The 26,923-nt window shown below is 35.7% G+C and overlaps 1 protein-coding gene across 6 annotated transcripts in view; it reads right to left on the bottom strand.

Annotated features, from left to right (window-relative positions):
* The window catches only part of LOC144977143 (retinoblastoma-like protein 1), a 49,370-nt gene extending 28,186 nt beyond the window's left edge, over positions 1-21,184 (bottom strand). For 2 of the 6 annotated variants that reach the window (XM_078922003.1, XM_078922001.1), the window contains exons 1-8: positions 20,861-21,184; positions 16,018-16,151; positions 14,239-14,439; positions 11,483-11,547; positions 9,599-9,724; positions 4,047-4,207; positions 1,697-1,761; positions 793-970 (exon numbers count right to left, since the gene is read on the bottom strand). In XM_078922003.1, the coding sequence (XP_078778129.1) occupies positions 793-970; positions 1,697-1,761; positions 4,047-4,207; positions 9,599-9,724; positions 11,483-11,547; positions 14,239-14,439; positions 16,018-16,151; positions 20,861-20,998 (1,068 nt within the window). In that variant the 5' untranslated portion in view covers positions 20,999-21,184. Of the gene's footprint in view, positions 1-792; positions 971-1,696; positions 1,762-4,046; positions 4,208-9,598; positions 9,725-11,482; positions 11,548-13,409; positions 13,467-14,238; positions 14,452-16,017; positions 16,152-20,860 lie in introns of all 6 variants that reach the window. The other 4 variants (XM_078922002.1, XM_078922000.1, XM_078921998.1 and 1 more) reach the window with 3 other exon arrangements.
* Positions 21,185-26,923: the final 5,739 nt, after the last annotated feature.

The raw sequence follows: 26,923 nt of genomic DNA, 5'->3' as shown, positions 1-26,923 counted from the left end.
CAATTCTTATCATATATCATCTTTCAACAGATTTTCACTACAAATTTGGTTTATAAATTCAAATCTAGACATAGGAATAAAAATCGAAATTTGGCAAATAGTTATCTCACCCCCCCCCCCCCCCACCAATCAAACCTGTATAAATGGCAGATCTGAGTATCCCGTAGGTAAAGCATTTTGCAAACATTCCTCTGTTTACCCAGCAGTAAGTAGGTAGATTAGCACGATAGATTTGGCATAAAATACTTGACGTTAGAATAGTATCCAACTTAAAAGAAATTGGGACTGCCTATATTACATCACAGAATTGGGAATGAACTCTGGTTACATTGGCTGTATGGCTCTGAGAGAATACTTTCCATGTCAACAGGTGACATATTGTAAGAAATGTAAATGGCCTCTTGAGAGACTAAATGAAGCATTGTTAATCACATTAAATGATATGAAACTGGTGCAATTAAAATGAGAATATTTATCCCTAACATCCTTAAGTAGGGGAAAAAGTAGTCCCAGAACTATAAATCCCATGAAAAGGACTTTAACCCAGTTTCTGTGGCCTTAAATAGACAGCACAAAAATTGATGGTTAAGTACTTTTGACCAGATCAATTAGATCCCGCTAGCCATACATTGCTGGGTGGCTAGAGATTTCAGAAAAAATCTTGACTGCATCTGGGATCTATATTGTAGTTCCCTTTGTTTGTGAAACGAGTGCTCTACCACTGAGTTATCAAGACACCTTAAGTGAGAGAAGCACATAAAAAAAATAAGTAAGCAAGAAGCAAACACTCACTTCATCGACATGTTGTTTCAGCGATCTCTTAGCTTGCATCTGTTCTGTCAAGGCAGCAGCATTGCTTGGCCCACCTGGAGTACCTATCTCCTCCTCTGCATCCTCTCCCAAAAAGATACGTTCGTCAAAATCCCCAACACTCAACACATACTCCTCATAAAAATTGTTGGTCATTTTACTGGAGGGTGAAGTGACCAAAAAAAAAGAGAGGAAAATAGACAACAAGGAACTTGAAATTGCCACTGAATTTGAATTAAAATCCAAATTGTTAATAAAGCTTGAAATAATATTTGGTAATTTCATCAACAAGAACGAAGAAAAAATTTTTCGAGCTGATGGGCAATGTAGAAAGAGACCATCACGCATATAAGGCAATATTAACCATCATGTACTCAATTTCACACCTGAGTACAGCAAGATAATGTGAGTAAAGAATCTATTACTAAAACTCAATTTAATGCCACCTAAAGTGACACTTGATCCTAGGACCAACAGGTCACAAGCTGAGGGTCACACTACAAGATTGCAAAGCTGCATACATAGGATACAAATTGAGATCATAAAGAGAAACAAAAGACTATCAGGCTATCAGTGAAAATAATAATAAATGATATGCTTCAATCTAATAAAGTTAGGGATTTAAAGGTTTAAACATGAATCAATTAAGCCATCCCTAAAACAGCGATACAAAAAAAATATTAAAAATTAAATAACTTACACGTAAACAGAAAAGAAAAAAGAAAATCATGCCTAGCTGTTGGCATAAGCCATTATTACAGAATAGAATTAGAAACAAATTTATTGGCAATTTTAGTATACAAGCGATACAAGTGATTTGTCAGAACAGCACACTATTTGCAGTCGTATTTGAAAAAAAAATAAAAATAAGTACAGCATCTCTTACACATTTTCTTCAAAACTCCCAATCTCTAAAATGGCGGACAATGTTTCCAATTTTCCCTTGAGAAGCTGTGAAAAGAAAAAGAAAAAGAAACATGTTTTGATGAAGAGAAAATAATATTTTTTTAAAAAAAGCATTTCTATGGTGATAACAGTCAAGACTAGTCTATTGATTGTCAAAAAAAAAGGATTGGAAATCTAATAGTTGAACTACCCAACCAAAACATCAAGGTTATAAAAAACAGTTTAGATCATAAATGATGAGAGTGATATTAAATGATAGGATATCAAGGAGTGTTTGCTTGTTTTTTTTTGTTTTTTTTTTCTCTTGTTTTAGTTAGTTATACTTATTTCACCTATGGGTCCTTTGAAAACCAAGAAAGTGTGTTGACAGGATATCCAGAGAAAACAAGTATTAAAAAAGCTGACCTCACTCTAAAAAACTCAGACCAGTATAAATCTTATTTGTAATGTCTATTGTCATGTAGAATATCCTGAATGTATAGTTTTTAATGTCGTTCATACAACTACGAGTAGTTGTCCTTTTAGGTGTAGCTTCCAATAACAAACAGTTAACTAATAATATGATGTTGGATGTGGTGGAAATAAAGGTGACAAAACTGGTGATAATGATGATACCATGATGGTGCAAGTATTCATGATAATGAGATAAATGAGTAAATGATGATAATGCACATGAGGGAGATAGAAATTATCAGGCCTGTAAATGATTGGTGAAAAAATTGTCAGAACATTTTAAACACAGGACAAAAATATGGATTAATTAACAAACACAACACAGATATGACACTCGATTGACTAGTCAAATCCTGTCACTTTCCCCACTCATATATAATACAAAATAAGCAGGTCCTTATTTTATGGAACCAAAAAAAATCCCAATTATTTGAGAGAGTACACACGTTTCTGGTCCCAGGTCTGAGTTAGTTGTAAACTGAAAGGAAGAGAACAATTCCTACCTTTTTGAAGAATGTCTATCTAGTGTTTGACATGAGAAGGTGCTTTATCTTCGCTCATGTTTGGTTGTGTTAAATTTTTAAGCTGATTCTTTTGTTTATTTGGATTAATTCTTATTGAAGAAGAAGAAGAAGAAGAAGCAGAAGAAGAAGAAGAAGAAGAAGAAGAAGAAGAAGAAGAAGAAGAAGAAGAAGAAGAAGAAGAAGAAGAAGAAGAAGAAGAAGAAGAAGAAGAAGAAGAAGAAGAAGAAGAAGAAGAAGAAGAAGAAGAAGAAGAAGAAGAAGAAGAAGAAGAAGAAGAAGAAGAAGAAGAAGAAGAAGAAGAAGAAGAAGAAGAAGAAGAAGAAGAAGAAGAAGAAGAAGAAGAAGAAGAAGAAGAAGAAGAAGAAGAAGAAGAAGAAGAAGAAGAAGAAAAGAAGGAAGAAGAAGAAGAAGAAGAAGAAGAAGAAGAAGAAGAAGAAGAAGAAGAAGAAGAAGAAGAAGAAGAAGAGAAGAAGGAAGAAGAAGAAGAAGAAGAAGAAGAAGAAGAAGAAGAAGAAGAAGAAGAAGAAGAAGAAGAAGAAGAAGAAGAAGAAGAAGAAGAAGAAGAAGAAGAAGAAGAAGAAGAAGAAGAAGAGAAGAAGAAGAGAAGAAGAAGAAGAAGAAGAAGAAGAAGAAGAAAGAAGAAGAAGAAGAAGAAGAAGAAGAAGAAAAAGAAGAAGAAAGAAGAAGAAGAAGAAGAAGAAGAAGAAGAAGAAGAAGAAGAAGAAGAAGAAGAAGAAGAAGAAGAAGAAGAAGTCGTGAGGAAAGAAAACTTCTGTTGAGAGCAGTCAATCACGATTCGAAGAAAAATATTTAATTCACATTGGAAGGAAAAGAGACAGCCGGAGATATGTGTGTGTGTCTGTAGCAAAATAGAGAGAAACGGAATATATCATGCAAAATCATACAATCAACAATTGTCGGAAGATTCACAGGCCTGAATTATGATAATATTGGTGGTAGAAGAATGATCAATTGTGGTGTTCAATGGTGGAATTGATATTGTAATTTTAATGTTGGTGATGGTGATGTTGTTGTGATTTAGCTGTGATTGTGCTGCATTTAGGTAGTAGTGATGATGTTCTGATATTAATGGTAGTTATGATGCTGAGATAAGAGAAGTAGTAGTAGTAATAATGATAATGCAGTGGTAATAACAACAAATAGCTATGACAATCTCGCCAATATGATTTTGTTTATCAAAATGTCGCCCTCTAACATCACTAAACACCATTATCAATATCATCCTCATCAACACTTATCTAGTTTCCTTTATTAATAAAAAAAAAACCAGGATAATAACTTATGTCTGCAAGAAATGCAGGAGAGGTGAGAGTAAACCATCAACAAACTTACTTTCTTCTCAAATAGCCGTTTGATATGAGGCTTCCACCAATGTTCCTTGATGGTCTTTGCCTCAACCACAAGGCCATCGTGTGTCTCACAGAGCAATTGCATGATGCATGGGGGAGATCCATCTGGTTTCCAGTCAGGGCGATGAAAATCTTCGGGTAAACCTGTCAAGGTAAGATTTTAGAATCTTAGGTGCATCACACACATAATAGCATACAACTTTTTTTAAAAAACATTTATAAACTGGCTTGAAGTTTTCATTGATAAATTTAAACATCTCAGCTGGTCTTTTTAAATTTTTGAAAAGAAAACAAGAAAAGTATGAAAGAAAACTAAATAGGGGGCTTAACTTACATTTTAACCATAGAAGAGCTAAGTGAGAAGAACAAATGACTCCTATCTAGTTTTAATCATTAAGGTCAAACATAATTGTGAACTTATATCTTCAGGGCTCTGATTCATGGACCGAGACTATGGTAGTCTCAGACTATAGCAAAGCCTGAGACTTTGTAGTCTAAGACTTTGGGAAGTCTGAGACTACGGAAAGTAAGCTATTCATGGAGTCAGACTTCGCCCCTGACTATCAAGTCTCTGACTACGCTAGTGAAGTCTCAGACTACAGAGGTCAATCTATTTTTAACTGAGGATTCCTCGGAAACGTATCGCAAAACGTCATAGAAATGTGTTACTTTTCCAGCTGCGCATGCGTCATACGAACTAACACAGAAATCATATCTATTTTTTGTTCGTGTTTGTTTTGATCGTTTTATTATATTTTTTTTTGGCCCCACAAATAAAAAGTGTGAGACAAGTTTAGGGGTGTAAAAATTGTTTGAGAATGTGTGTGTGCAATGTTTTTAGTAAATATAAGTAACGATGGCACTTATCCACGGTGTAGCATTGTTCTAAGTAGAGAGTGGTGGGCACTGCCTGAAGCATGGGGTCCCGAAAATACTAACGAAAGAATAATGATGGAGAGGAATCGGTGGGAACAATACAGACAATGGGCATTTCGGGTACAAACCCTTCGTCAACACAACAAAAAACAAATAAAATGAAATGTTGTATAAATTGGATCGTCTGTACTCAACGATGGTTGGAGTGTGAACGAATCGTTAGCGTGGTGTGATAGAAATGATAAGGCCAGTGAGAGACTGAAATTTCTAGAAATAATGGACGATAAAAGACATAATAGAAATGTAATAGTAGTCGCAGTAATAGTAGTAGTAGAAGTAGTAGTAGAAGTAGTAATAGTAGTAGTAGTAGTAGTACTAGTAGTAGTAGTAGTAGTAGTAGTAGTAATAGCAGTAGTGATAATAGTAGTAGTAGTGATAATAGTGAAAATAGTAGTAGTGGTACTACTACTACTACTACCACTACTACTACTACTAGTAGTAGTAGTAGTAGTAGTAGTAGTGATTGTAGTAGTAGTAGAGGTAGTAGTAGTAGCATCAGCAGCAGTAGTAGTAGTAGTAGTAGTAGTAGTAGAAGTAGAAGTAGTAGTTGTCGTAGTAGTAGTAGGAGTAATGATAATAGTGAAAGTAGCTGTAGTAGTAGTAGTAGTAGTAGGAGGAAGTTACAATGAAACTGTGTGTGTGTGTGTGTGTGTGGGGGGGGGGGGGGAGGAGTAGTCCCTGGAGAGTGTTTTGAATGGGCAAGATGAGGAGTGTATGTGCGATTGTCGAATCTTCGAGAAAAGAAAAGAAAAACAAATAAATAAAGTGGTGGGCACTGCCTGAAGCATGGGGTCCTAAAAATACTAACGAAAGAATAATGATGGAGAGGAATCGGTGGGAACAATACAGACAATGGGCATTTCGGGTACAAACCCTTCGTCAACACAACAAAAAACAAATAAAATGAAATGTTGTATAAATTGGATCGTCTGTACTCAACGATGGTTGGAGTGTGAACGAATCGTTAGCGTGGTGTGATAGAAATGATAAGGCCAGTGAGAGACTGAAATTTCTAGAAATAATGGACGATAAAAGACATAATAGAAATGTAATAGTAGTCGCAGTAATAGTAGTAGTAGAAGTAGTAGTAGAAGTAGTAATAGTAGTAGTAGTAGTAGTACTAGTAGTAGTAGTAGTAGTAGTAGTAGTAATAGCAGTAGTGATAATAGTAGTAGTAGTGATAATAGTGAAAATAGTAGTAGTGGTACTACTACTACTACTACCACTACTACTACTACTAGTAGTAGTAGTAGTAGAGTAGTAGTAGTGATTGTAGTAGTAGTAGAGGTAGTAGTAGTAGCATCAGCAGCAGTAGTAGTAGTAGTAGTAGTAGTAGTAGAAGTAGAAGTAGTAGTTGTCGTAGTAGTAGTAGGAGTAATGATAATAGTGAAAGTAGCTGTAGTAGTAGTAGTAGTAGTAGGAGGAAGTTACAATGAAACTGTGTGTGTGTGTGTGTGTGTGTGGGGGGGGGGGGGGGGGGGGGGAGGAGTAGTCCCTGGAGAGTGTTTTGAATGGGCAAGATGAGGAGTGTATGTGCGATTGTCGAATCTTCGAGAAAAGAAAAGAAAAACAAATAAATAAATACATAAATAATTAAATAAAAATAAATATAAAATCAAAAACTGCCGGGTATCCTTGTTCTAATCACTGTACAATTATTTCCCCCAGTGTAGAGCACATATTATGATTTAGAAATTTAGTCACAGACTACGATATTTACGCCTGCTAAATCGCGGGTGTAAATTTCACCCGTTTAGTCCCTCGTTTAGTCTAAGACGTCGCGTAGTCCGGCTTCATGAATAGCTTAGAATGCCTTTTAGTCTGAGACCACAGATTTAGTCTAGGACTATCGTCGTAGTCCCGCTCCATGAATTAGAGCCCAGATGACTTAGAGTGTCTTAGGTTAAAGGGTCTTTTACGAAATAAGTTTCATCTTAATTCAGTGATCAATACAATTAAGTTGTCAATCGTAGAATGCAAAATAATGGGCAAAAAAAAATGTAATTCATAGCTGCCGACTTTTCAGAAATAAAATAAGGAACGCCCATTTGGCCCGGGATGAGGAGATGACGTGTGCCCCCCCCCATTGAATCGCAACATATAAAAGTCAGCCTTTTTAATTACCACTACTAACATTAACAAGTTTAAAATGACAGAGGCTAGTCTAAATGTTGCTAAATTATCCAGTTTAGTTCCAGCTCATTTGAATCGTTATGAAATGACATTTTCCACAATGAGATCAAAATTTCAGAACAGACAAAATAAAGAAAGAACCCAACTGCCTCAACTTTGATAAGGACCAATACACAAGAAGCACAATTGTAAAATAAATGAAATAACTTAGGATGTTTAGAAAAGCATAACTGCGTCACTTGAGAAGACGTTTTGGGGCAAAAATTCGGGAGATTGGCTTAAAAGTAGGAAATTGCATATATATTTTCTTTCATGCACCATAATGGTCTTTAAGTAGTACACTATAATAGTAGTTATAGTAAAATGAACCTCTATACATTGGAGAATTCCTACCTCTTTACTTTGACAAGATAAACACACCTAAAAATGGAGTAACTAATTCTCTTGATCTTAAACCGTTACAAAAGCTTGCTCGAAAAAAAAAAAAAAATAATAATCAGATCAAGATGTTAGCTTTAAAGAGATTGAACTTATATTTCATAAATTAATAAAGGAATATAATCATTGCAATGTTTAATCTATATAAGCAATTGATTCTCTGATTGAATACCTTCCAATTTTTTCCAGATTTAATTTTATCTTTAATCAAAATAATATTTGTAACAAATAGTGAATGTATCAATAAGGTCTGAGAACACTAAAAGTATATTCGAGGCTAATATGCATATTTTATGCAAATCTCCAATACATTATGAAAGGTTTTAGTGAAAAACAGGCGTCATATATACAACTGGAATTTGTTTAATTGTTGAAAACCATTTATGACAGAGAGGCATAATTCAAATTAAAGAGCTACACATGAATGGAGAATATGCTGATTTAAACCATCTCTGACTGGACACCAATAATAATAATAACAATAACAGTAGTAGTAATAGTAAGAATAATGGACCAATAATAATAAATCATTAGGCTTACATGCCTTGTTCACCACAAATTAGTCAAAACAAAATATGGATTTTGAACTAAAAATACGGACTTACAGACTAAGGAAGTCAAATACGGAACAAATCCGGTTTTAACGGAACGGTTGGCAGCTATGGAATTCAATTCAACCATTCAAGGTACCAAACAAAAGCTAGCAAACTCTCCATATGATAATATATCCTGTGTTTTGATATGATACCATGTCCATGTTCTTAGTCGATTTGTTAGATGACAATAATGCTTTCAATTCAAACAAAAATAATATTCTGTCCATGTACGTAATCATAATCAAAAGGGGTATCCAATAAATTTATTGCCGCATCAACATCAAAATGAGAAAGCTACTGAACAAACGTTTTAAAAAGTCAGAAAATATGGTATACATCTTGCTGGCAATGTTTCCAAGATTTTTAACAAAGAAAATCAGGTCAACCAAGTAATCTCATTCCAAGACAAAGACAGAAGCAAATTGGAAAACAGATAAAGGGGGATAGAAGACACAGTAAGTGCCTCCCTGTCCACCATGGACTGTCAGGAACCCCACCCAAGTTGTAGATGTGAGTGGCAAAATTGAAGGAATAGACATGATGATGGAATACTACTATTCAGAACCATTTGTATCTGCAATGGCTAAATACCATCTTAATACTGACAATTTGAAGGTTAGACTTAAACTGTTGATGATGATATTATAAGAACTCACTAATGTGGATGTAAAATTCAGAAAGCGCATCCGGATTTTAGACATAATTTGGCTTTTAGTCTGAAAAAAAAGACAACTGTCATCTGCGTTCCTGTACCTCAATAAAATTGAGGCCACACGCATATTAAAATTAAAGGAAAGGTTTTCATCATATTCAAAATAATGAAATCATTATATTATTAAATCTAATGACAACAACTGAAATACTTTAAGGTGACTTGTGTATTTTTCTTCTTCAAACAGACGAAATTTCATGATTTTAAACTCTGACCGGCACAAATTTTGTAGGAATAGCTGTCTGATATGAGGAAACATATATTTGAAATTTTATAAATGCTGGCCGAAATGAAAAAAGATATTTTTTAAGTAATGATAGAATACCAGAGTACTCCAAGTCATGGCTTTAGAGAATAAAGAAATCTTTTGGGGTATTTTGTTTGTTTTCTTTTGTTATTAGGGGTGAGAATGACTGGTTACAAAAAAGGAGGACATTTTTGAGCGCATAAATCAAGACCCATACATGCGACGATAAACTATAAATTTGAATTTCATTAAAATTTACTGAAATGCAATCCAAAAAATATGTGTCTTGCAGCAATTTCTGACACCACTAGAAGGAATTTCAAAAAACAAAAACAAATGAGGAACGATACCTACAAGACCCATGGTGAGTATAAAAAAAAAGATTTGAGTGTAATTTATTCTTTACTTTATTAAGCTAAGAGTCCCTTCTCATCTCTTTATAAAATTATGCTCTTCTTTTACGACAGCAGTACCTGCAAAGTCAGGATTAAGGAGATCTCTACGGTTTCCAAGAAGAGCATTGGCGTAAATCCAGTCCACACAACACAACAGAAGATGATATGAGTTGACCAGGTCATCACTTATGGCTGGGAAATTACCTGGATTATCAAATAACACATCATTTAATTCATTTACTTAACAAACATATGGTAACCTTAACAAAAAGGGGTCCTGATAGCTCAATTGGTAGAACACGCAAAGGGACTGAGATCGATCATGGGCGATGTCGAGATTATTTTCTGACCCCTCCTGTCCACACAGCAGTGATAGGGTAGTTGGGTCTATAAATCTGGTGAAAGGTACTTTGCGATAGACAAAGGGCAGGAAGCAATTGCTATTGTCCGTTTTATGCTCAAGGAACCTGGATAAACTCCAGCTCCATGGGCCTAATGGCTCTGAAGGACTATTTTGACAAATGACAAATAAAAAAGGCCCATCCATGGGGTGCTACGTAATACCGGATACGACCGGAAACAAGTAGAAACGAGCAAAAATGACGATGGTATGGAAAGTTGGCAACAGTGGGGAGTGAACCTGGGACTATGGGAGGAGGATATCATTGGTGCCCTCCTCCTATAGTTTCAGGTTCATTCTCCTCTGGTGATCACCTCCCATAATCCAGCTTCAATTCTCACTGGTACCCGTCTCCCATAGTCCCAGATTCCTTTCTCTCTGATATCCTCTTCCCATAGCCCCAGGTTCACTCCCCACTGGTGTACACTTCCCTGAGCCCATGGTTCACTTCCATTGCTGCCCATTTTCCATAACTTTGGTCAGTTCCATTGGGTTGTGTGTTGGTGTGTAATATCCCGACTGGTGGATGTTGTGAGCATTTTACCTAAGAGCATAGCATCAATACACAATCTTCTTTTCAGTCATTTATGCTTGTTCCCCCTAGTATCAATCTCCCGGATTCCCTAGTTCACTCCCCACTACTGCCAACTTTCCATAACCGTCGTTTCGTCATTCCCAGTATTACGCAACACCCCATCCATGACATCACCATGTGCAAAATGGATGGTAATAATGTGGCCTATCCCATTATCTAAAATTCTTCCACTTTTTCGAATAGCGTTCAAGCCCAACCAAGTTTATTTCAACACACACTGACAGTGTTTCAAGTTGGCCTTGTAATTCTTAAAAAGTGGATGATCTTAAATTGAAAGAAGTATAATTTAATATCAAAAAATGGAATCTAAGTAATGTTTTTTTACCACCAGGATAGCCAACTTTTAATTATTACCACCCAAATGTATATTTCACTGCTTCATGCCTTTATCTAAATGAGGGCTCGTTGAAAAAGAAAATAAAAGTATGTACAATACCAACAGACCTGCCAATAGAACTAGAGAAAAAAATTTGCCATTTTGAAAAATCTTTCCTCAGCCAAAAATTCACGACTTCAAGAATCAACAAAGTGCCATTTAATTTAGTCACATATCATTTGCCTTTACACTATTTTCATGTTATCCAGGTTTAAAAGTTTAAAACTGAAGAAAATGTTCTAAACTGACAAAGTTTGTTGTTTTTTGTTTCTTTTAAAATCAGGATTAAATCGGTGAAAGTGGCAACTTTGTACCAATAGTAATCCACTTTCAGAATGTATATCAGGAAAACAATAAATATTAGACCAGTAAAATAAGTAAAAATTTCAAAGTACAATCTATGTATATTATGAAATATGATGTAAACCAATTAAATATTGACCGTTGATAAATTCTGATGGTTTAACTTAAGACACATTGTATAATAGCATGATCAATCATTATTTGCAAGACAGCAGAGTAATATTACTTTAATATTTTCAATTGCAATACAAAAAAAAAAACACACAAAAAAACAAAAAACAAAAATACCTTTCACTTGAACAAACATTGTCCAAGCAAACTTGAATATTTCATTTGATGTGCATGGCAGTCTCCTTAAAAGAAAAGACGAATTTGATGGGAGTGAGATAAATTTATATAAAAACGAGAATAAGTAGCAACTTATACTTAGACCTAACCTTGTAAAGCAATTCACGAGAAATCTGGAATGTGATGTTAAAAAAGCACATGAGGGGGTGATGATTTTGTGAAATTTTAATGACTGTTGTTTTTATTTTTCTCTGAGTTTCTTTTTTCATTCATTCAAGTGGGGACTAATTGGTTAAGATTACAAACCAACAACAAGATATTATCCTTCAATACATTGGAATCTGAGACACAGTGCAAACATGATTCATGGGACTCAATCAAAGTTACGGTGAAAGACGCAAGACACTCCATCCAGAAGGATAAAGGTGCGATAGGATCATCTGCAGAGCAGTCTGAATGAATATATGTGTTCTAAATTATGACATAGACGCGTCATTTTACTATAAACATTGAAAAGCTTGTATGTGTGCCTAATTATGATTCAGATGGTCCAGTTGCAAGACAAGACATTAGGAGAGCTTTTCATAAAGAAAAAAAATTATTACACGTGAGTAACAGGTTATTACTTGTAGTGAACTATTCCAAGGTGGGCTATCCCGCTGTGGCTACTGAATTATTATTTATTATTATTATATAATTAGTCTTAATTAAAAAGCAACTGAAGAAGACCAACTGATCATAACTATTAAACCCTGGGTACTAACAGAAGCATGGTCAACATGGCAAAGGTTTTAAAATGTACACTTCGTACACTGCTTTTCAGATAAAACCAAATAAAGTTATTGGAGCCCAGTACACAAATTAAGTAAAACTTTTGATGACTAGCACCAACATATATTCTATCATGGAGAGGAAACTCTGAATTAAAAGTGCAACAATGCCATACTTTTAGCATGTGATCAGTGTAAAGTATCCAAAACACTGGTTAATGGATAACATAAACAAAATAAGCATTCAAACTTGTGCTAAAAATAAAGTGTTAGAAAAATGAACATAAATGAAAGTATATTTTTCAAATTTATAATAAACAACATGTGACTTGTTGCCTCAGTCTGGTACACTGTCAGGGTGACGAGAAAAGGGGAAAGTGAGTGTACCTAAACATGAATATCCAGCCTTCATTTTCATGATTTTTTTGGGATCGTGGATAGCTCATACGGCAGAGTCACGCTCTCACCGGCCAGGCGGAGTTGTCATACCAATAAGGTTGTGGGTTCAAACCCCCATCACCGCTGCCACAAAATTTTTATTCTCTATTGTCTTCTGACACTTTTCTACTCACTTCATCTCTTGTTGTTACCAACATAAGTGCCTGCTCCACTCACTTCTCTGAATTAAAAATTCGCCCCCATATATCGGAGCATACTCAATGTCTCAATTGTTTCTGTGTTATATGTTTGTGTTGAGAATATTAGCTATTAAGCTTAATTGCTGGCCAACTAACTTCGCGGAGGTTGTGTGTGTTGGACCAGCGATCTCAAGTAGTCGACGAGAGAGAGCTCTAGTAATGAATTACCTGAGTTAGATACGATTTTTTTTTGGGGGGGGGGGGGTATCGTGGATAGCTCAGATGGTAGAGTCACGCTCTCACCGGCCAGGCGGAGTTGTCGTACCAATAAAGTTGCGGGTTCAAACCCCCATCACCGCCGCAAAAAAATTTTTATTCTCTATTGTCTTCAGGCACTTTTCTACTCACTTCATCTCTTGTTGTTACCAACAAATTTTAAAGAATGTGTATGACTTATGAGGTTACAATTGAAAAACACAAGTCCCACAGATCAGTAACAAAAGCATTATCAGTGTGAGTAAAACATTAATGACAACTCAGGAAAGAAAATGTGATTCATAAACAATCAAATAAAAATACCTATCTAAAGAATCATATCCTTTTTTAGTCTGTTTTCTTCGTCCTCCCTCAACAACTCTGCACAAATGATAATAATTACTCTGTTTCACTACCATCATAAAATGACAATTCTACACGGTTAGAGAATGGCCAGAATATAAATATAGCTATGTCCAATGACATTGAGAGGGAATAAAGTGGAGAAGAGAGAAGGAATCTGTGTTTTCTTTCTCTTTCAATTGAGCACGTTTATCAACCAGAGTAACAATAAAAAAATAAAATAAATTTTTTTTTTGTTTGTTTGTTGCTTTAGGTCTCTTCCAACACAATTGAGGTTATATGAGAGACCGCTGAAACAAAAAAACAAGCAATCTAACAAAAATAGTACAAATGTAAATCAAAATCATAACCTAAAGATATCATAAGCTAAATTATAAATAACCAAGAACAAACAGGCAGAAGATTTACAGAAAAAGTAATATCCCCTGTCAAAAATACAATCACAAACCAAAGAAGCAGAATAGGCTAGTAAAGAGAAGAAGAAACGACATCACTATCGGATCGTACACCCATGCGAACATCATAGGTATATGATTCAAGGGTGATGCTCCCATCCAACCACCATTTTGGAAAACAAAAAATAAAATAAAAACGTAATTAAAAGAAACTTTTAGAATAGATAAAAATTATATATTGTTGGTCATCTGAGATAAATAGGAAAATAGCCACAACATCTAATCTTATCTAATAGTCGAAAACTATACTAAAGCAGCAATTTTGCCACACATAATCAATGGTGTATATATAAATGTGAAAAGAACTGTTCAAATGACAATTATTGAAAACTCACCTCTGTTTTCTCCCACGTGGTTGACGAGGAGGTTCTTGTGCAGGGTGAACAAATATGTCTAAAAATATGGGCTCATATTTCTTGAAGATCACAGTTGACACAGCAAAATTTCTCTGAAGCTTGTCTATTTTGTCCCGGAAGCTTTTGGGTAAGGCAGCCATGTCCGACCATTTTTTCATTTTATTGAAGAACTGGATTAGACTGGGAACAGAGCTAATTTTTAGATATGATGTCATTAATGAATGAATGAGTGTGATGAGTCCCCTTATACCGCTGACTGCAGCGTTGGGGCCAGCCCTATGTCAAGCTATGGAAAATGAAATAAATCAAAATCTGTTGCATAACATAAGGCTGGAAATGAAATCATGAGTCAGGAATTTTAAACGAACAAATGGTAAACGCACTACAGACCAATATCATATAATGCTGATATGCACCAACAAAACACTGTATAAACAAATACAGTAATTTAAGTATTTAACATGATCAAGTTCAAATGCAGGAGATAGTTCTGATGGCAAAGACATAAGTTGGACTACAGAACTGTAAATGAGCTCTATAAAAATGAACTATAACTCTTTGACCAACCAGAGACGAATTTTAAAATAGATAAGGTTAGTTTCCGAAAGCAAAGAAATAATAGACAATGTGATTAACAAGTGTAATTCCAAAGAAGCAAGTCATTCTTTTAAGTTTACAAACATTGTTCAAAACAATGTTTCTAATGATGAAGCAATTAAAGTCAGAGGCTATCCAAACATGAAACTGATTGTCATGATTAAGCACTCCACAACGCTGACCAGCCTCAATGTTCAACAAGCCACATCAGGCATTGTGAGAATGTTAGAATTAAAAGAATGTATCAAAGCTAAATTTCAATTATTTAAAGACAGAAATTAACATTGTAATAAATATGATTTAAAATTAATTCATTACTTTTTATGGAGATGTGAATTACAACTGTAATGAACACATTTCAGCAGAATGTGAAATAAAATCCAAAAGAGAAGAAAGTAACTATGGAATCAAACTGAACTGTGAACAGCATGGATGCACTATTTTCCTTTTAAATAGTTACCAAATTAGTGAAACACAGTCAACCAGTTTGTTTACGAAGTGCAGCAATCGAAGTTTCTATTCAGAACCTTCTCTCGAACTTTTTTTCATGAGACTAATTTCCACCATTATAAAGTGGCCAAAATTGGCTAAGACGAAAAAGTGAAATTTATCGCTCAGCTAGTCAGTCAGGATTGGCGTCCTTTGTGAACATGTCAGGTTTGGAAAGTGAAAAAACAATTTCATGAAGCTGTGTGAAAATACACAGGGATGTGTTCATAAACCAAAATTGTAAAAAAAACAATTGTTTAACCTTGGTCACTATTAAGATATCCATCAATAATACATATGACTGTATGTTATGCGTAGCATTGTGGAACATGCCCTGATTATTGTTGTAAGCCACATAGAGTGGACATTAATCTGACTATGCTCATGCCTTGTTTTGATTTTTGAAAATTTGACAAATTGACTCATTTCAGTCAATTAACCGATAATTTACCAATCTAAATACAACACAAATAAATAAGTCATAAGGTAGCAAAGGTACTGGAATCTATCTCAGATTGAGTTTTCTTCACCTCATTCCTATTAAATAATGATGTGGTGGTAATTATGTTTTTGGTTGTATGGTGAATGCACTATTAATAATGACTGGTACAACCACTGATTATATTGTCTCCTGGAAAAAAATCAACTTAAATATTAAAAAATATCAATCACCTAAATTTGGATGACCTCAGGAGTCTAGTGAGAGAAACACAATTTCCCTCTACTCTGCCACGTCCTACAGTAGGTACAGTAGTACGTCTGCAAGCTTCATACAGAGAACAGGCAAGCCAGTGTACTTGGTCACCCTGAAAATGGTATTTAAAAAAGCACAATTTCATTTTAACATTCAGTCAAATCTGTACACATTAAAATACAAAACTCAATCTTTTCCAAATGAGTTTTAGCCTCTGTCGACATTTGACCCCAAAAATTACATTAAGTCCATTTAGATGAGAGCAGTAATTCATTGACTGAATTCGTATGTATTCCAATTACTCTTTGGGTTATTGGGGGTAGGAGCTACTGGATAAGTTTTATATAAATTTCAAGTATAAAAATGAAACTATCACTATCAGTGACACATTCAAAACGAGAATTGACTTTCCCTCAAATAGGCACCCATTCCCAGGCTTAATAATACTCAGTCCTTTCCTCCACCAAAGGAAATCCTACTTTTTTAAAGATCTAGGGCTTGGCAGGGATTTGTCACTTCATCCTTCTGTTTTTTCCCCACTGAATCCAAAAACAACAGTAATTTTGTTTTTGTATGATTTTAACTCATCTTGGAAGTCATGAAAAGGCTTATAAAAAATAAAAACAAATGCCAACGAGCGTAGACTCGGTCCTCTCCATAATTGACAAGGAATGAATGATTGAAAGAAAGTGACGGGATTCAAGATTTTGATTTGTATGCGCGCAAATCAAAGCTCGACTGAAATCATGGTATGCAGCTGAAAAGTTCCAATTTGGCTCCTTGGCAGTTGATGAACAGTCAACTACCAAGGTCTCACTCCTTGGCAATTGATACTTCCTAATAATTCTATAAACGCCAACTTAGTATATATCTTTGGATCGTGGAAAAAATAGGATATAATTCAGCTTTGGATAATTAAGAAAACAAAAATTGGCAAATCAAAATTCCTGTTACTAACAGTGTTAGGGCACGTAATTTTAATTTTACATCTGGACTTTTAAAAAAAATTTAATTCAGGGCAAAGTTGTATACCCCCACATTCCTGAATTCATCCCAGGAAAATCCTTATCAAATGTCAGCAGCCATTTTAGGCCAGTTTTGAAATCCAAAGTGGTAGTCTCTACCGTAAATGCAACAGTTTCGGGTCACAAAGTCTGTCAGTAAATATCAACAAAGTAACAAAAAAAAAAAAAAAGGCAAATTTTCAACTTTTAAACAAACTCTAATATAACATTTTATCTGATTTTCAAATATTGGGTATAGTATATCATTGTCATTAGAATCGAGTTGAAAAGTGCTTTATAAACATTGAGCGGAGTCCAATTTTATTTTTATTTTTTTAACACAGTACCTAGTGTACGTTCAGAGCTTACATTCAGACATTGATGAACTTGAACAATAACAATCGTAGCCACTGTACTTGTACGTGTAAGTGTAAGTGTAATTGTTCAGTGATAGTGATGGTAAATGATAAGGAAAAGGCAATTCGGACCCCGAGTGTGAAGTGCTTCCCGTGGCAATTCGGACCCCGAGTGTGAAGTGCCTCCTGTGACAATTCGGTCTTCGTAAAGACACACACACACACACACTCATGATTATCTCTAAGTAATTAAAAACAGAATTATCACACACACACACACACACTCCCCCCCCCCCCCCCCCCCCCCCCCCCCCCAACAACCATTTCCACAACCTAAGAGCCGGCGGCTTTTTCTCTTTGATCTCGTATCACCATGTTCTCCCCTGCGTCCAGCGCCTCGGTCGTTTGTTTGTTTTTGTTTTTAAGGGTTTTACGGCGCTTGCAACACATTTAGGTTATATCAGCGCCAGTAAAAAGGAAGAAAATGGGATAGTAAAAAGTTCTAGAATTACAATTAAAGCACCCAAGAAAAAGTAAGACAAAGGGGAACTGAGAACAAATAGGGATCAGATGTAGATTCATGGTCGGTTCCACATGGGCAATAAGGGGTTGTTCCAATACCTAGCTTTGTAAACATATGTCCTCTTAGTCTATTGTGTCCTGTTCGGAGGCGGAATATTGTCCATGTGGAACCGACCATGAAACCACTTTACATGTGCTTATGGATTGCCCATTATACAACGTGCAACGTTCGAACCACTGGGTCACCCCTACAACACTCAACACAAAGCTCTATGGTGAGGCTGAGGACCTAAAGCGGACCACAGACTTCATAGCAGATATCGGACTGCAGCCATAGATGTCCATCAGAGGAACGAAGAAGAAGAAGAAGAAGATGTAGATTCCAAGAGCATACCACCAATGCACTTAGTTTGAAATCACCTACAAGTCTCATCCAGACACAAGCACAAAATCTAACAAAGAGGAACACACTCAAATGCTTACATTATACATTCAAAATAAAAATAATAATACATAACAGAGAGATGATTTACAAGGAAAAAAATATCATCTCCCAAAACAATAACTATGCATTTGACTGTTTCCCTCCCAGCCAGGATTCCGGCCAGTGCCAGGACAAAACCAAGTAATCTCATTCCGAGACAAAGACAGAAAGCATGTTGGAAAACAGATATATATAAAGGGATAGAAGACACAGTATGTACCTCCCTGCCCACTATGGGAGGTCAGGATCCCCACCCAGTCGGTCATTTGTGGGTTGTGGAGATGTTAATGGTTACCCCCATCGTCTACTTGAGAAGTCGCTGGTTACTCCCCAATCCATTACCAGTTGATCATTAATTTTCTCTCCGTATTCAACCAGTGCTTATTTTATTAATAGGCACCTTGTCCAGTATTATCTAATAATATTATTAGTATTAAATGGTACTCTGTACCTACCCCAGTGGCGGGGCTCTATTGTATGGTTTGCCGCCAAGAATCGCCTCTATTTTTATATTTAGAAATAAAACAGCATTTTTTAATTTAAAAAGAATTAAGATACTGCCCTTTGTCAAAGCCCGACCCATACTGCCTTTTAAATAAAACGCTCAAAGCCCAAAGTCATATTATTTTCCTTTCCCCCACTTTTTCGTGGCCGCAAATGGCAAAATATATAATGTAGATACATGTAGATGCATGTATCTTTTGCAACATGCTCATGGCAAATCAAATAAATCTTCCAACACAAAGACACTCTTTTATCTATGCGAGAGCAAATTGATTGTTAACGTTAACAATAGCGACTACAATTGTAATCTCCCAAAGACCACGAATATTTAGATTGTTTTTGTTTTTTAAGTCGCTTGCAACACATTTAGGTCATATCAGTGCCAGTAAAAAGGGAGAAATTGGATAGTAAAAAGTTCTAGAATTACAATTAAAAAGTACCCAAGAAAAAGTAAGACAAAGGAGAATAATAGATCACCGCTTTTGAAGGTTAGTCATCTTCGGGAGTTCTAAAACGTGACTTGCTCGCTCACTCGCCCTCCTACCGACTGACAACTTACAACTGAGAACGAGCACCTTCCCCCCACCCTACCACTGCAACTTTCGACCCATCCTCCACTTCCGACACTTCCTGTGATTGCGCAGGCGCATTGTGGCACGAGTCCGAATTGCCACGAGAAGCAATTCAGACTCGGGTCCGAATTGCCACTTCGAAATGATAATGATAAACATTGATGATTAGTCGATTCGTGAATGTCTTCTAGTTTGTTGTTGGATTGAACTGTTGTTTGAATTCTCTTTATTTTGTGTCATGCATTGATTGAGTTTGTGACTTAACAATACAACTTTGTTGGTGTGAGTAGATGTTTGAGTTTGAATTTGAGTTTGGTTTGGACATTGACATGTCATTATAGGCACTTTGATAAAATTTTCAAACTCAAAATATCTTGATTTGACTCAGTCAGGGGGATGGGACTTGAAAAAACATAAAATTTGATACCTTATTTGTTTCTCTACGACCTACGGTTCCAGAGTTATTTATATTTTTCTATTGAAATTTCTTGTCAATTTTACAGAGAGAATCTGTGATCTCACTGCTGCCTCAAAACCAGCATCTCGCGGCGATCGGGAAATTTTGAGTTTTACAGTCAACATGGCCCACTTATTGTTTTCAGTAATTTTGTTTCAATTAAAAAATAATTGGCAAGTGTTAGGTATCATTTTAATGGTCAGAAAATAAGCTTTATTTTCATATAAATCATTTTTATGGATGGAAAGAATGGACAAAATTAAGGATAAATGAAAAGGGGGGAAAATATGAGGTTTTTTGTCCTAAAAAGTGGGGTTGATGGCGGAAAAAATAAAATAATGAGCGAGTGTATCAATTTTGATGAAATTTGGCCGAGATATTCTTCAATTAATTGTCTATCGATGTATGAAGTATAATTAAAATGTATCCATAATTTAAAAAGTTCTTATAATTCAAAAATTTATAAATTTTTATTACATAAGCTTTCTGAGAAATACAATCAGTAATCAGGAATTAATAATTAAATACACCGTTAGAAAGCTTGTTTTGTGCCCTTTATAATGATGCCAAAGTTAGTCACATAGGTTCACAAATAACGCCATGGTGACCAAAACAGTAAAGGGTCAAAAATAAAGTTCCAAAAAACGAGTTTCACCTTACAGTGAGCCTATCGGCGGCCACTGGACTGGAGTTATCAAAGTGCCTAGTCATTACATTTTTTGTCCTCATACTCATTCTACAAAAACACGCATTTATAATTCTTAACATAATGGATAGAAGTTCTCATGTTACTTCCAGTCATTTCCTCTCTTCTAATTACATTCTTCGTAGACTTGTTTCGGTGTACATTATGAGACTAAAAATTCTAGACATGTTCCCAACATTGTTGGTTGGTGGCAATTTGAGTTGGGACAATACCTACCTCCAATGAAAAGTTCGTGAGAATTTTCTGATAGTTTTGCCATGCTTCTTCTTTAGTTGAACCGTCCATATTTAAGTCCAAGCAAAGTTCTTCATATCTCTGAAGAACACTCTCCTCTCCATCTTCTGATAAAACCATTTTGTAGGTTTGTTAATCTGTTGCATACAGACAAACATCCACAACACAAACACACAACACTTCCTTAGACTTGGAACTTCCTCGTAAAACGAGGTGCGACTTGTTTTACTCTCCTATAAATAAAGAGTTACTCTTCAGGACCATGTGGCGGGAAAACGTCAACATGTGTGTTCAGCATCTCCTTCCTCCTCTACACCCCCCCCCCCCCCCCCCCCCCCCCCCTCCCCAGCATTCTCTCTCTCTTCTCTCTCTCTCTCTCTCTCTCTCTCTCTCTCTCTCTCTCTCTCTCTCTCTCTCTCTCTCTCTCTCTCTCTCTGTGTGTGTCTTTGTTCCTCTTCTGTATAAATATCTCTCTCTCTCTCTCTCTCTCTGTGTGTGTGTGTGTGTCTTTGTTCCTCTTCTGTATAAATATATATGTATCTCTCTCTCTCTCTCTCTCTCTCTCTCTCTCTCTCTCTCTCTCTCTCTCTCTCTCTCTCTCCCTCTCCCCCTCTCTCTCTCTCTCTCTCTCTTTTTTTTTTTTTTTTCAAGCGTCGATTTCATTTACCGACATCATAATCGTAAGCATCATTGTCGTCGTCGTCATCATCATCATCATCTTTTCACAAGTGCGAGGTAGGCGTTTTGTTTGCATGACGTTGGGGCGTGGCTAAGATTTCGGCGGAGAAACGCGAGGGTGCAGCTTGCCTTTTGGGTTATTTTGTTAATGTGTTTCCCTCATTTCAAGTCATTTGAGAAGGTGATGCCAAGGTATGGGTTATCTAATAATAATAATAATAATAATAATAATAATAATAATAATAATAATAATAATAATAATAATAATAATAATAATAATAATTATAATTATAATAATAATAATAAAAGTAATAATAATAATAATAATAATAATAATAATAATAATAATAATAATAATAATAATAATAATCATCATCATAATAATAATAATAATAATAATAATAATAATGATGATGATAATAATCATAATAATAATAATTATTATAATAATAAAAGTAATCATAATAATAATAATAATAATAATAATAAATAATAATAATAATAATAATAATAATAATAATAATAATAATAATAATAATAATAATAATGATGATGATGATGATGATGATGATGATGTTTGTTTATTGTTTTTAAGGGTTCTACGGCGCTTGCAACACATTTAGGTTATATCGGCGCCAGTAAAAAGGAAGAAAGTGGGATAGTAAAAAGTTCTAGAATTACAATTAAAAAGCATCCAAGAGAAAGTAAGACAAAGGGGAGCTGGGAACAAATAAGGATCAGATGTAGATTCCAACAGCATACCACCAATTATGTACTTAGTTTGAGACCACCTATAAGTCTCATCTGGACACAAGCACACAATCCATCAAAGAGGAATACACTCAAATGCTTACATTATACATTTAAAATAAATATAATAATAATACATAACAGAGAGATGATTTACAAGGAAAAAAATATCATCTCCCAAAACAATAACTATGCATTTGACTGTTTCCCTCCCAGCCAAGGACTCCGGCCAGGGTCGGGACAAAACTAGGTAATCCCATACCAAGACAAAGACAGAAAGCATGTTGGAAAACTGTTATAGGGGGATAGAAAACACACTATGTACCCCCCTGCCCACTATGGGAGGTCAGGAACCCAACCCAGATGATGATGATGATGATGATGATGATAATAATAATAATAATAATAATAATAATAATAATAATAATAATAATAATAATAATAATAATAATAATAATAATAATAATATCATCATCAAGTCAAGTTGTGAGATTAATCAATATATTATTGTTGCTCATTCTTCCAGGGGCCCTCCTCACTGCTATTTTGCTATCTTGCCTGTAACGGGCAGCGTGGCGCAGCTGTAAGGTCTTTGCTTCGTACCCGAAAGGTACCAAGTTCGATCATCCGCTGCTGCGTTGAGTGACCTTGAGCAAGTCACCTCGCCCTAGCTCAAGTTATTCCAGTCTTCCCTTGGAATAGACCCTTGAGAAAAATTTCCCATTTGGGATGAATACAGGGACCTTTAAAATTCTTTACGCTTTAAGTTTTCAAGTACCCGTATGGCCCAATAATTTTGTCCGTCTTATTCTGATGCTGTTAATGATAAGCATGTTGCTCCCGTCAACGAATCGTTATCTGCTTCTCATGTTTGTTTGTTGTTGTTTTTTCGCTTTTTACATATTTAGAGTAAGGGCAATCTGGTTGCTTTTTACCACAACTTTGCCCAGTATTAATTCTTCTAAAATGTCTGCAATGATTTAAAAAAATAAATAAACTAGAGCTTTTATATAGCGCAATATCCACTAAAAGCGCTTTACAAAGGGTCCCTGACCAACCACAACGCGTAACATGAAGAACAAGACATGACGCCTGTTCGGCGATATTACAATTTTTCGGACAGAGACAACGCTGTTGATGACCAGGTACTCATTTTACACCTGAGTACGGTGAGAGAATGTGAGTAAAGAGTCTTTTCCAAGGACTCACCTATGCGCCAAGCGCGAGGCTCGAACTCAGGACCACATAGCCGATTAGAGTTGTATCGTCGGCACATGTGATGTTGTTGGTGCTCTACCCATATATTATACACAAACTGATTCTCTCGTTATTTGTTATGTGCATAATATTGAGAACAAATCTGGATACAAAACACACCCCAGTCTTAATCCACATCATTTGATTGAACAAGGTCTTTTGTGTCGTTGTTTACTTTGACCGCTGATAGATTTTGCATTCACAGTGTAATATTTGTGTGTTTGTGTGGGTGTGCGGGTATGCGTTTTTTTCTATTTCTGTCAATGTCTGTGTTCGATGACTTATTTTTTAATGTTAATGACCGTTATTTGTTATGTTATTTATTTGAATGTGGATTTTTCGTTTGTTTGTTTGTATTTTTATATTTGTTAAAAACCTGGAACCCATTTATATACTTTAATTATTACTGATTGCTAATCAATTGTTATATGAGTTGGTACTTACTTATAATATGGATGAATATTATTTTTGCCTGGTACTTATTTATACTTGAATTGTTATTGATAGCTAATTAATTGGTGTATAGGTTGGTTCTTATAATGTGGATGAATCGTGTTTTGCATGATACTCATTAATTGGTGGTTACTATTTTATTTTGTTTCCTGAAAAATGAAATGCATGTTTTTAATTATTATGGTGTCCACGTGGTCAAGGGTTATTATTTATTTATTTATTCACTTATTTATCAATTTTTTTCCTGATTATTTATTATACACACACACACACACATATATATATTATATATATATATATATATTATATATATATATATATATATATATATATATTATATATATAATATATATTATGTATTTCAATTTCGAGCATCATTATGATCAACTTCTACAATATTGTTTCAGCATTCGCCCTCATCCAGAATAAAAATAAATAAATAAATAAAAATAAAATTCCCTTTATTCATCCCCAAGGGGAAATTTGTCTTTAGGGTCTATTCCAAGGGAAGACTGGAATAACCCAGGCGTCAGCCGCAGTGCAGCGCCGCAAAGTGAGCTAGGGCTAGGTGACTTGCTCAAGGCCACACAGCGCAGGGGCGGGTGATCGAACTCGTTACCTTTTGGGTACGAAGCAAAGACCGTTGCCCCTTAAAAATGTGAAAGTGAAAGTCGAGTGTTGTGTTTATCGTACTTTTTCGGCTTTGCGATTATGTTGGTTCGTAATTACATAAAAGGTTGGTTGTTTCAACGTCTGCATGAAGATGTTAGTCCGTTTCGTCTGTTGAGTGTTGCCATGTTCGATTTTGTGATGATGAATTTTTCTTCCAAGCAGAGGTTGCAAATATTAGAAGAGGGGGAGTACGATTGTGCTCTGGAGATTTTCCATGTTATGCTGTGTTATATTATTTTTTCTTCGAGGTTTCAAATGTGTTCGCTTAGTGTAGTAGAATGTCGTTTGTGTATATTTTTTAATGAAAATTTATGCAGGTTGTATGTGGTTTTCATTGAACACTCGTCTGGAATGAACTTGGGGATGATGGTGTGGTGGTTGTAGTCGTTGTGGTAGGGATGATGATGTGGTGGGGATGATGATGATGTGGTAGTTGTGGTAGGGATGATGATATGGTGGTGGTTGTAGTAGTAGTGGCGGCAGGGATAATGATGTGGTGGTTGTGGTAGTAATGCTGGTAGAGGCGATGATGTGGTGCTGGTTGTAGTAGTAGTAGTAGTGGTTTTTGAGATGATGGTGTGGTGGTTGTAGTAGTTGTGGTAGGGATAATGATGTGGTGGTGGTTGTAGCAATAGTGGTGGGATTAATGATGATATGATGGTGGTTGTAATAGTGGCGGTATGGATAATGATGTGGTGGTGGTTGTAGTAGCAGTGGTATTAGGGGTGATGATGTGGTGGTGGTTGTAGAAGTAGTGGTGGTGGTAGGGTTGATATTTATAGCAGTGGTGTTGATTGTAGTATTAGTATTAGTGTAGGAATGATGATGATGTGGTGGTGGTTGTAGTAGTGATGGTGAATGTAGCAGTAGTGGTGGTAGAGATAATGATGTGGTGATGGTAGGAATGATGATGTTGTGGTGGTTTTAATAGTAGTTGTGGTAGGGATGTTGATGTAGTGGTTGTGGTGAGTGGTTTTTATGCATTAAAAAAAATTGAAAAAGGAGGAATTGTGATGGGGATGGGATAAACCACAATTTAGGCGGAAGATTCTCTGCCCTGGAAGGACAGGAAGCATGTTGGAAAACATATATAAGGGGATAGAAGACACAGTAAGTGCCCCCCTGCCCGCTATGGGAGGTCAGGAACCCCACCAAGGTACCCAGATGATTTACAAGTATAAAAAAAAAAGAAAAAAGGGAACCTTATTGTTTTTTGTTTTTTTTCCTTGTTTTTGTTTTTGTTTTTAAGGGTTTTACGGCGCTTGCAACACATTTAGGTTATATCAGCGCCAGTAAAAAGGAAGAAAATGGGATAGTAAAAAGTTCTAGAATTACAATTAAAGCACCCAAGACTAAGTAAGACATGGTTGAACTGAGAACAAATAGAGATCAGATGTAGATTCCATGAGCATACCACCAATGTACTTAGTTTGAGATCACCTATAAGTCTCATCCGGACACAAGCACAAGATCCAACAAAGAGGATACACTCAAATAATTACATTATATATTCAAAATACCTAATAAATATAATAATACGTAACAGAGAGAGGATTTACAAGGGGAAAAAAAATAATCTCCCAAAACAATAACTATGCATTTGACTGTTTCCCTCCCAGATAGGACTCTGGCCATGGCCAGGACAAAACCAAGTAATCTCATTCCAAGACAAAGACAGAGAGCATGTTGGAAAACAGATATAAGGGGATAGAAGACACAGTAAATACCCCTCTGCCACTATGAGAGGTCAGGAACCCCACGCAGAAAGGGAACCTTAAATTCAACTGCATCTCCCTCAACTAAGGATCCATGTCAGGACCAGAAAAAAACAAACAAACCAAGCAATGCCAAATCAGAACTAATACAAGAATAAGGTGGAAAGGGAAAACAGATAAAGGGGGATATAATAGAGGACAAAGCAATAGTGACCTCTCCGCCCACCTCTGGAGGGCAAAAGTACCCATCCAAGATCGAAGAATAATCCTCCAGCCCCAGGGGTCTTCCCTTATAAATGACCCATAATAAATAGAAGAAAAAAAAGAATTCTACATTTGTATTTCTTTTTTTTTTTTTTCTTCTAAGTAGTGCAGGCCGAATAAATACTCTCTACACTATTCAGATGGCTCAGCAGTGCGGTCTTTGCTTCGTAACCAAAAGGTACAAAGTTCGATCACCCACCATTGTGCTGTATGGCCTTGAGCAAGTCACCTCACCCTAGCTCACTTAGCGGCACTG

This window comes from Berghia stephanieae, chromosome 7 (assembly GCF_034508935.2).
Source record: "Berghia stephanieae isolate SIO BIC M18660-M18661 chromosome 7, UCSD_Bste_1.3, whole genome shotgun sequence".
In the NCBI taxonomy this organism is placed as follows: Eukaryota; Metazoa; Mollusca; class Gastropoda; order Nudibranchia; family Aeolidiidae; genus Berghia; species Berghia stephanieae.
This window is presented reverse-complemented; position numbering and strand designations above follow the sequence as displayed.